The following is an 11,855-nucleotide window of genomic DNA, read 5'->3' on the forward strand; positions in this document are numbered from 1 at the left end:
TATTCTCTTAATATTAGGAATATACATCAAGTATTCAATAATATTGGAATTACCCAACTGAAGCAAACCCGGCAGGCTAAAATGTATGCAAAATGCAAAAAGTTACTTACCTTCCTTAATTCTAGGAATTATCGACAAAAATGTAGAAACAGAGTAAACTTTGTGGCAATATGTCAGTTATTACTATCTTTTGGATAGCGGTAAGTTAGATTAAATCTTGTGTGTTTTTGTTCCAGGGATATGTGGTTTAATTTGTACCAGTCATGGGACACCCTGGATAAACAAACTTAAAAACATGAATTTTTTATATCTTTTAATGCATACATCCGAGTACAACTTAAAACAAACGAAACCAATAAATATCAAATTACAATGTAATGCTAGTGAAAGCAATAAATAGATAAAGGCAAATAAATACAAAGCTGTTACTAACTTGGTGGTATTCTATATTATCTTCAATTCTTCTTTATTTCCTGAAATATATGATCAACGGTAGAACGTATAAAAATTGTTCCTAACAAGATATATTTGGAGCTCTTTACTTTTGTCTCTACTCAGCTCAGGGTACCAACAAACAACGCGACGCTCCAAAATTATTTTTATTAATGAAACACTAAATATTACATTTTCAATTTTCTGAAAAAAATTATTATACTGTGTTTTGAGTGTTTCAGATATACTATTATTTTATTTTGCATTATTATTGTTCGTTCATTTTTTATAGCTTTTGCCCAAATTTAAAGCAATATTTACAAGGTTTTAGGTAAAGAACCAGAAGGTTTTATCGGAGCTGTTTTGCATGTCTTGTGCGTTATTCTGTTATCGTCGTCGGGTTGTATAAAGTAACATTATTGTTTTGTCATTTTTCAATTATCTTTTGCCTCCAAAATGGATTGCTTCTGTCGGGGTGAAAAGGTAACTTGATCATAAATTATTTTAACTGTTGAAGCATTATGTGATCATCAATTATATTTTCTTTGAATCAGTTTTTTTCTAGCCGCATTTAACAACCAGTTTAAAAATTAACCCTCTTTTCCTGTTCCTTGTATATTTCGTTGTTGGTATCATTATCAATTTCATTTTAGTTATTTTTAAATATCAGAGCAAACATAAGTAAGACATTTAGAATGATTTTAGGAATTTGTTTGTTCCACATTCAATTGCTATCAGCATCAAAATAGATACAGCTTTTTGGTGTTAATTATAATATTCGATGTATGTCTTTAATTAGTATTTAAGAAAATGAAAGGAATATTAAGATAATACAGAACACCCACACGTATGAAAGGTACAAAGGGCGCAACGACTTATTTGTAACCATGTTGGATATACAATTTTTTGCTTCTCGATAAAACTTTGGTTTTAACGATTGGTTACAAATTGTATAGATTTTCTGCGGGTTTAATTTGATTAGGAACCAGTTATGGGAAATTTATTGTTGCGTACATTTTTAGGTATTGGTTTGAGAACATTTAAAGTAAATCATATTTTCTGGTTACCACCCTACTGCCATCCTTTTTCCCATTTTGTACTAAACGAAATTTTCAAATGCTAGCTTTAGTTCGCTCCAAATTCGTTTTTAACCCAAGGGTATTTCTTGGGGCACTTGTTGCACGTCTGCAGCTCCACATCCTGTTTAAGAGCCCTGCTTGCTAACTGGCAGTTATTTGGCGTTTGGCATGCGATCTCGCGAGCTTGCTTTACATGTTTTCTACAATCCCAAGGATGGAATTTAAGCAGCTTTTTTAGAGGTGTTGGATGCTGCATCCACTCAATAGCTTGCGAGTTTGTCACAAACCAGACATCAGGCTTTGATAAAACAACGTCTAGAAATTCCTAAAATGTTTGTGTTAAGCGTTATTAACCGTTGAAAATTGCAGGTGTATTAAAACATTTTTTTTGTTGTTGTTCAACTGTCTTATAACTATCACCTTGAATACATTATTAGATTGTAACTTTCACGTAAATGATGCCAAATCACTTCATATCGTGTATACTTCAATGGTGTAAATAATTACATTTTCTGTCGACACTCCAACTTTGGAATTAATTTCAACATTGGCGTAATATTACTATAAACTGCGAATTTAATAAAAACTCTTTTCAATGTGTATTTCACCCTGTACATATTTTTTTTCTTAGATTTTTTATAAGAGTTAAATTAGGATTTTTGCTGACAAGTTACTACCAAATTTTTCTTATGTTTGTAAAAATTTTCAAAATAATTATTAGACAATTATTAATTAAAATGAAAATTAAACTAAAGACAGACAGAGAACACTCTGAAAACCAGTATTTTATTTCGGCCGTGAATTTTACATAGACCTTGTATGGAAATAATCCTTCCATGTAAAATACAAGAACGAAGTAATTGATGTCAAGGTTTCAGGAATATTATTTTCGGGCTAAACCCAGCTGACGAGAGGTAATGGCTCGAAACGGGTCCTGGGGGTGTGAGATTAGCAAAGCTCTAAATCTGTAGCTACTTTCATCAGAAACTTAGCTTCATAGTTTTTCGACCAAAGTATAACTCTTTGGCTATTGGTTTACCGACTCTCAGATTATCTACATTTGCCTTGAGCTAAAATCCGTTTTTTTTTTCATTTACCTGAAAAGCTGCTAAATATTCAGTGTTTTCGAACCAAGCTGCTTGTAAATGGATACCAAATGGTGCTCGATTTGTCGAATAATGCCTATTGAAGTTTCTAATCAGAGTTTGATATATTTCTTGGCCTGATAGTTCGGATGGGCAGGAATCTAATGTTGCGCAACTAATTTCCAGTGCTTCCAATTGATTTATTACCATTTCCCATAGACCTGGATAGGATCTTGTCGGGCACATTTGTCTAAAACCTTTACACACAGAAGTTTATAATAAATTGTTACGATGAAATTCTGCAAATAACCATAAAGAAATATGATTCGTTTGAATAATTAAAGTTGTTTTTGGGCTACAGGTACATGGTTTTCTACGGTGTCTCTACCGCTTAATTATGTTTTAAAATATCGATGTTAGATAAAAAAATACCTGTACTTTTAATTAAAAAAAAAATATTGCACAAAAGTGACGATGCAAATTGTAATTTTTTATTTAGACCTCTTTATATATGATTAAAATATTTAAAATGTATTAATTATTCTCAAACAGCTTTGTTCAAGTTGGATCGAATATCCACAATTGTTACCTAATAAATGTTTCCTGTATTAACTAAGTGTTTAATAAAGCTTGACTTTTCACTCGGAAACAGTGTGCTGGACAGAAAATCGAAGTAAAGATTTATTTTGCCCTTTAGAACACCACTGACAATATAAAAATGGACTATTTTTATTGCAAAACATGCTCCTTTGGCCTTCGATGGCAGTTAATAAATATCTACAGCAGTTAACTCAGAGTTAACAGAACTTGAACATCATATAAACTGCTCAACAAATTGAACATACAGCTTAGAGCGATTGCGTTTCTGTTTAAAGCGTTTTTGAGCCCCATTTATTTTTTGTTGGACAATGTTTTTGTGAGAATTAAGCACCTCGATATATTTTTTATATGGCGGCAACTAAAAAATGCAAGATTTCTGTGAATAAAAAAAGGTTTTCTAGATCTCAACACCAAGAGTTTACAGTTGAACGAAATAGCTCGAAAATTGGTTTTTAAATTGTTAGACCATCTCTTCTCTTTATAGGGTGGTTACGTTAAATACCAGCTTTTTTTGCTCTTGATCAGATTTTGATGATATAGAGCTGAAACTAAAATTTAATAGGCAATTTAAGACTAAAATTCGATATTCAGGATTGCGTGAAAAGTGACCCAAATCAGAATTGCCTCGAAATCTGTGGTTCTGACAGACTTTCAAGTAAAGCTAATTTTTCTTGCAAATATTTTGTTCATTAATGCAACCCGGTACATTGAATTTTTTTGGCAAGTCCATCAACAACTTTTCGGTTTCAACATCGGCCTTACGTTTTGAAAATCTGTTCAAGATAAAAATTCACTGCGAGATCAGAACGTTGAATTTATGACCACTCTGTAAAGAAACCAAATAGTCGAAAAACTGAAAAACTTTTCTTGCAATATGAGATCTATCTTATTGTTTGTGTCGTTGAAAAACGGAAAAAAGCGTATTTTAGTCCAACCAAGAGCCTGTGAAACTTTCTCGAATATTACAGCTTTTATTTGGCGTCCTGTAAACACTTTTTGCTAAAACACACACTAACTGAAAAGGAATTGTACTAAATAACGCTTCAAACAGAAATAGAATCGCTCGGAGCAATTATAATTTATCCAGTTCCGAAATTAGTCAAAATTTGTCCGTGCAACGTTGATTTTTTTAAGTCGTTTATTTCCGTAGCTAACCATTTATCGAGTGTAATTTATAAAGCAAAATCTAAAAAAAACAAAATTTCTATTTTCTATTGTCTAAAGTTTATATCGTGCAAACTGCATCACCCTGTATAATAGCAATAAAAAGTAATGTAATCTAAAATGTTAACGGTTTTATATTTTTGTTTGCTTAAAATTCAAAATATAATGCGAATAATGTGGCAAAAATAACAGGAATTATCCATCTCAACTTTTATTCATCCAATCCAACCCAACTTACATTGATGAGGTATTTTGTAATCCAAAGTATACGGCCATAACGGTACATAAGAAAATGGAGCCACCATTGAACTATCATAAAGAAATCCAAACTCATTCATCATTAAGTACTGTCGGTTCCAACCAATTCGTAAAAATGGAGCTCGCAATCCTTTGATTTCTGTTAATCGAACAGTGGAAAATTTATTCAGAATATTGGCCTGACCCACCATTTCATCAAACCAATCTTCTATTGTTGCGTTTTCTGCCCACCATTCTTCTGGCAGTTTATGACTAAAACGTATGAGGTTTAGTACTTTTCCAAGTTAATGCAAAGTTGCTTACCTGATGGAATGTACAGCGATTTCATGACCATGATTCCACAGTTTCTGAGTGAAAAAGTAGTTGTTATATTGATGACTAACGAAGAAAGTTGCGGCTATAGGGCAGTTGTTAGGATTCAGATATTTTCCGGAGAAAATCTGTTTATAGAAATCAATATTTTCATCGTTAATCGAGTCTTCGAAAGTGACCAAAACCATCTGAGGCACATCGTGACGAGCGAGATGACCTGGTATTTGTGTACCTATTGGAAGAAGCTTTTAAATGAGCTTCCTTGCTTATGGGTAGTTTCCAAAGAAGCTTACCATTTTTGGAACAGAAACAGTCAGGCAACACACACCTAGCAGAATCACATACAGGAGCAGCAGGTGTGTTGGTTGGACTACAGTTTGCTTCATCAGTACCATCCGGGCAGTCGGCTGAACCATCACAAATATATTGCGTCGGTATGCAGGTGTGATTGTCTTCACATATTTCATGAGTGGAAGGGTCACAAAATGTAACATTGTGCGAGTTAATGGGTTCATCTGAATATATTCTAGAGATTGATGATTCTGGACAAAAAAGACATATTTTTACTGAGTCTATTTGAATAGGCCGCTCAACGTGCGGAAACTATGCTAATGAATGGCGGGAGTAAATGAGGGTCTTTGAGGCGAGAACTTTTTTATTTTTCTTCTATTATTATTATTATTATTCTTAAGAGAAAAAATCCTTTTTGGGAGAGCAAAACATTTTCCACTAAGAACTGATGAATATTTTAACGCTTCATAAATTATAGTTTTTATACACCATGTTAATTGTGAATTGGTGTTTGTAGTTTGTGTAAATTTTAAATCTGATGATGGCGCTGTTGTCTCGCCGAAACGTTATGAAATAAACGATATTCAAAATTTTTACTTCACACTTTGACTCAGGAAAGATGAGAATATAATTTATTATTTTAATTAAGTTGTCTTAAATTATAGCCCTGAAGATGTAAATAAAACTTGCAGAAACCTTGGTTAAAAAACGAAAAAAAAAAGTTTTTTTGAAGACCACATATGACCGATTTCCAATAATTCACTTTTCACTCGAACTTGGAGAGTAACTTATACAATTTTGCGGTGGATGTAAACTCTTGAATAGGTCTCTTATTTTCTTAACAAGGCTTCTTCGTTATTCTTCATACTCTTGAAACTTTAAGCAGCAAAAATGTTGCAAAAAAATTGAATATCTGGAAAGTAATTGATGATTGATTGTTTAATTTTTTATTGGTAGATATAGAGATTTCCTTGTAGAAAATACGAGAATAAAAGAAAAACAGAACATGTTTACGGTATTATTCTTTATTTCAGCTTGTTTAATTTTTGGTATGAAAGCTGTTATTCAATTTGTTACCAATATTATAAAATGTACCAAAAAATGTTTAAATTTTAAATTTTTTTTAATAAAATTTAAATAAAAAAAAAAAATTTAATCAAGGAGTTTTATAACAAATTGCGTGTTTTAGAGATCTGTCCAAGAGGGGTGTAAATATCCCGATCAATACCTAATGAAAATAATGGGTTCCAAGTAAATAAGGTAAACTGTAAAGCACCCTGAATTTCGGGACACCCTTTAAATGTTGTTAAGTTGAGCAGAGTTTGAGCGATAAATAAAGTTCACTTGATCTTTAATCGATATAGAGCCATAATTTTTTGAAATCTTTATCCAGTTAAATGTTACATTCTCGTAATACCGTAATTGCTATTTTACGACTATGCAAGTCCCAAGCTTTCTAATAAACTCGTATTTATATCAACACATTGAAATCACAAATATAGTACCACATCAGCAGCGGTTTTTTACCAAAAAAAGTCCAGGTTGTCGCTAATTTCCTTTGCGCAAACTAACGACTTCAAGAAAGCGTTACCACAGCCAATTTATTCAGTTTCCTGCAATTGTTATTATCTTACAAGATACAGTTTTTTGTGCGAATTATCCTGAAACATCAATTTATCTAGCGATCTTCCGACAGTTTACAATTTTCTTTGCAATGACCTCAATTCGCTTCCTGTCTTTTAAGTTTGTCTTGACCGCTTTATACCTTTTACGCAAACCTATAGAGGCAAAACATTATTGGTTTATGACATTTTTTACCATACTTTAAATACAGAGATTATTTATGAAATAAATAAGTGTCTAAATATATTTAATGATTTAAGCATTCCCTATTTACTTAAGAGAATTTGAAACAATTATCACTTATTTCATTTGTAAAAGTGCGCAAGACTGTTCAGGCAAGCAAAGTTTGATTGCGCACTATTCTTTCTTAGTTTTAATGCACTTGTGAATTAAAGAAATAATTAGATCGTATTTTTTTTAATATTAAATAATTTATTTTCACTTGCATGTAAATACGTGCATATTTATGACAATTCAGTTGCATGTACAAACACGGGAAAGCGAACGATTTATTGATTTATTCCTCTGTGAATATTTAGACTTACCGGTTTCTTTAGCGCAGTTTCGAACTTTTTCGCGGGATTCACATATTTGACTGTCAACATCGAAAACTAAGCCTGTGGAACATCGAAAGTCAAACACCTCACCTTCGAGGCATAAATAGTACTTTGAACATTCTTCAGCGCTCCATAAGTGGTCAACATCCCTCGAACGTGGCTCTGGATTTCGGTAGAAACGGCCGGATTCTATGCATTTTATTTGGCCGGCATATACTCGTATTTCTAAAACAAAAAATGAGAAAATTGGAATAAATTAATATTAGATGAAGATATTGAGATAAGATCAATATAACTACAGCAGTTCTAGAAAATGTGTTTGTAGAATCTGGACAAGGTCCAATTTTGAATCGCAAGTAGGTTTACAATGATGTTATTAAGGCATTTTTAATCGTAAGTAGAAGTAACAAAAATTTTTATTTCGCATACAGAAAAGGCTATCAGGCTTTATCGGTCTTTCTGCCCGTTCTTTCTTTCTATTATTTTTAATATATAAGTTACAATGGATAAAATTCGATAGATGGAGGCAACTGTTTAGATTTTATTGCTAAAACATTTTCCAATGCAGCCTTTCGATTGCTTTGGGATGCATTTTCAAAAATGCAAACTTGCATTTTTGTGCACTTTGTATACCGACGTTTGAAAATATTTTCATTTTGTTTTCAAGATTGAGCATAAAATGATCATTTGGTTGACACACTAAGAAATTTAAAAAAAAATCGCCGTTTTCACATAATTTCTCATTCACTTATTATTATTTGGAAAATGTAAAATATGCTGTGAATGAAATACAGAATTGTTCTAGAAAGTTGATCTAAAAGGGCTTAAATTGATCAGCTAATTATTAATTCAATGAAAATATAATAGACAAGTTTAAAACCTGATATATCGAAACCAAACATYGATGGACATTTGCTTATGCGAGAAAAGYTATTTTGAGTTGTCRAAGTTAATTTAATGCTTTCTAATTTTCAAACATCTGAAAACTRGCAAAATATRTTTKCAATCAAAGGYTTAGAAAATAASAATTTTTTATTGTTTAATAGGTTCAAAGATATTTTGTAGRGTGCGACTAACATTTATTATATAAAATGTTGCTTTTACTCGGCTATCTGTTGTGAAAATAACAGTTTTTAGTATGCTTCATAAATAGTTATTGAGCGAGGAAAAGTCGGGGAATCGTRCTGGTTAAGAAGTAGAATCACGACTCGATCGCATTAATAACTGGAAAAATTTTGTGTCAAACTAGTGTTGCATTAAATTTAATTATTTTTCTTAATATGTGTAAAGGGAACTTGGTATCTAGACCACAGCTTAAAGATTAGCAGTACATAACAGATGCTTTAAACAATAATTTATCGAATGTAAATTAATTTGTGTAAAAACATCACAGATCGTATTAATTTTCTCTCCTAGTTAACATCAGTAGTTTAGCCATTTTTCATAGCGTTGTAATCATTAACTTAATTTTTTATATGATTTTTTTAAAAAGAAAACAATATTAGACCAAATTTATTTTTAATAAAATAAAAACGTAATGACGAGACCCCTGAAACTAGCTGTTTTTTCAAATACGGGATATTAAACATGACTATTATTGAAAGCTTATTTCTTTCATTTTATTAATTAACAAGAGGAAGTTTTACAAATTTTGAATGCAATTTTATTTCATTGATTTATTTCAAACTTGTTGATTAATAAATTTAAAGAAATCCAAGTTATTTTTGAATATTCATTTTTGAGATCTTTTTCTTTCATATTAGTTGCCTCAAAGTACTTTTTTGGATAAAAGGAAACATTTTCGTTTCGAAATCTCGTTTTAAATCGCACTTTGTCCTTCGGTGTAGATGCTAGGAGCAAAATAATCCCTCTCAACCCTAAAATGTACGCCACTAGCGCGTGACAGAAAATTAACTTACCTACCCAATCATTGGTAAAACCAGTGCAAAAATTCAGTTGTCTATTCAAATAATTTATGAAATATCAAAGTTATTTTGTTTTTGAACGTACAGAGAGCGGTTTAAGTGATGCCACTTAAGTTTGAATCATCCTGTAGGCATATTTATCTTCACCTATTTTAGGTTCATAGCAAGCCAATGATAGCAAAGCCAATGATTATTTAATTATTAATAATCATTTTGAAACAAGAAAAAACTTTTTGATAATTTAAGTGGTTGATTTTTAATCATAAAAATGAACGACTGATAACTCAAGTGTATTTTGAATTAGAATTTATTTAAAAAAATACTAAATTTGCAAATATTTCACCAGTATCATTCAGTATTTAATATTGTATGTGGTTCTTATTTATTTTGAAATTTACTCGTGCAATGCAAAGTTACGCAAAAATCCTATAAGTAGTCGTCAACCTTGTTAAGAATGCATCGTTATAGCAACTCTAAGTCAGTTATAGCTATACTCTGCATGGAAAAAAATCGATTGCATAATTTACTATAATACTTGCATATAGATTAACCAGTTCTTGCAACTTGAATTGCATCAGTTGAATCAAAGTGCATTTTTATCGCGACTAAACTGATTTTCGCTAATTCCTTTACGAAGTCTGCATTATAATGCAAATAGATAATATTCAGTTTAAAAATTAAGTTATTATTATTAAGTCTTGTATTTGGGCGTTTTGTTTAAAACACAATAATTTCTGATTTTAGCTGGATACGAAATATAATAATTAACAAAAGTTAGCACTAATAATAGTAAATCCTCATCTAATTTAGTTTTTGATTGATCCACTTAAAAATATTCCGACCGCCAAACTTTTGTGCTGAAGGCATACAAGAATTACAATTAACGTATAAAGTGAAATTAATCCAGTGTCATACTTAAATGGAATGCAAATGACCATTATTTTTAACGACCGGTGCTTTTACTTTTAGGAACTATAAACTCGTAAACGGCTGCCTTTATTGTTATTTGTATTTTTGCCGGTGCCTATTTTTTATTTTTTTAGCGTTCAATTACACTTGTATGTTCAATCTGGGATGGTTAATACATTTTCTCTTCAGTTGTGCATTATACTTATTTGAAAGAAATTAATTAGATTTCCTATTGCGTTACATGCAAGTGTGTTTAATTATAAAACTTTCTCAACCAACAGTTGATTATCAGACTTACCCAAAACAAGATGCGATACCGCGAACCAGAGGAACGTTTTCACTACGCGTCTTTCAATGTCTGTGTCCATCACTTTTTGCCGACTGACTCGACTACTACATCCCAAGAACATGTGTGCAAGCACAAACTATTTGTTTCCTTTTGCATTATTATTAACTTTCTCAATCATTATCATAAGAAAAAAAGCGACACGGAACATATAAGAGCAGTTCTATGCTGGTAAATATATGGTTATTAAAGTTGAATTATGGATCACCTGGGTGTATTGGAAATGCGTTCTAGATTGGCGTTTTCTACCTGTGTTAGATTGAAAACTGAATCGAGTTTACAGGGTGTTCCAAAAAGCGTCCATCCACAAATGCACATCGTGCAACGCTTCGCTACCGAGCGACAATGTGTTAAAGTGTTATGAACTGTTTTCGAGCTTTATGAAGTGTATTCAAAATAAGATAAATTGTTTTTGCCTACAAATCAGCCTGCATCTCACCTTGTTTTGTCTCTCAGAGCTTTTCGAGCAATCCTCCATTAACAGTAAAAAAAGATTTAAAAAGTGCTTACACGGTATAACTATTTAGCCATTGTTGGTATTGCTTGGTAATATACTTTTTTTTAACCAATCGAAGACAAATCTTAAAAATTAAAAAGAGGCATAAATTGGTAAAAGCTCGCTTGTATTAATATACAGGATGTCCCGAAAGGACTACTACGACATTATTTGGTGCAAAAGAAGAGATKATCTGACTTAACTTTCATTCCGAAAAATTGTCTCGCTTTTCTGCTATCAATGGTCAAAATTCTTCAAGACAGTTACGTTTTATGAAATATCGAGARAATACCAATGATTTTAATTAAACTCGCTGTGAATGAATTCTTATGTAAGACTCATATCTTGATGAAGCAACCGAGTCCATCCGCTTTGTGCAGGTTGTGAATTCTTGAGGTTGTAAATTCTTGAGACAAAAACTACCAGAACTTTTTATTTGGTAGCTGGAATCAACAATTTTTTTTTGAGTTGATGCTCTAGTCCTTTCTGGAGATTTTTGTGGTCTTTGTAAAATCTTTTGCCCAAAAAAATATTTCTGTTATCTAGCCAATTAACAATTTAACACATTAATTAATTTTTTGTATTCACTAGCGTAATCGATTTGTGCCTTCGTAAAGGCCATATTTTGAAAAAGATCCTGAGCTCATCCGAAAAGTTCGCTTCTTTTCGTCGAATTTATCAGGAACAGAATTCAGTCGAAAATGCTTCTATAGGACGATCGACCAAGACTTTGACCATGTGGGTCAGTAAGTATGATTAGAAAATGCTTGACAATAAT

General features: G+C 31.7%; 1 protein-coding gene across 1 annotated transcript; it reads right to left on the reverse strand.

Annotated features, from left to right (window-relative positions):
* Positions 1 to 290: 290 nt before the first annotated feature.
* LOC109538964 (chitin deacetylase 1) lies at positions 291 to 10,926 on the reverse strand. Its single transcript, XM_019906435.2, has 7 exons — positions 10,534 to 10,926; positions 7,390 to 7,626; positions 5,224 to 5,472; positions 4,922 to 5,162; positions 4,599 to 4,870; positions 2,609 to 2,853; positions 291 to 1,836 (listed from the first exon to the last, which is right to left on the reverse strand). The coding sequence occupies exons 1-7, from the start codon at positions 10,643 to 10,645 to the stop codon at positions 1,558 to 1,560; spliced, it is 1,635 nt and encodes a 544-aa protein (XP_019761994.2). The 5' UTR covers positions 10,646 to 10,926; the 3' UTR covers positions 291 to 1,557.
* Positions 10,927 to 11,855: the final 929 nt, after the last annotated feature.

The sequence above is a fragment of the Dendroctonus ponderosae genome, unplaced genomic scaffold, assembly GCF_020466585.1.
Source record: "Dendroctonus ponderosae isolate FM_Combo_2020 unplaced genomic scaffold, Dpon_F_20191213v2 Dpon_F_20191213_2, whole genome shotgun sequence".
In the NCBI taxonomy this organism is placed as follows: Eukaryota; Metazoa; Arthropoda; class Insecta; order Coleoptera; family Curculionidae; genus Dendroctonus; species Dendroctonus ponderosae.

Coding starts and splice junctions, on each gene's coding strand:
- LOC109538964 (XM_019906435.2), bottom strand. CDS start 10,645: ATGTTCTTGGGATGTAGTAGTCGAGTCAGTCGGCAAAAAGTGATGGAC. Junction 5,473..7,389: donor AAACTGCGCTAAAGAAACCG/GTAAGTCTAAAT, acceptor TTTTTTGTCCAG/AATCATCAATCTCTAGAATA. Junction 5,163..5,223: donor CTGTTTCTGTTCCAAAAATG/GTAAGCTTCTTT, acceptor TTCTTCCAATAG/GTACACAAATACCAGGTCAT.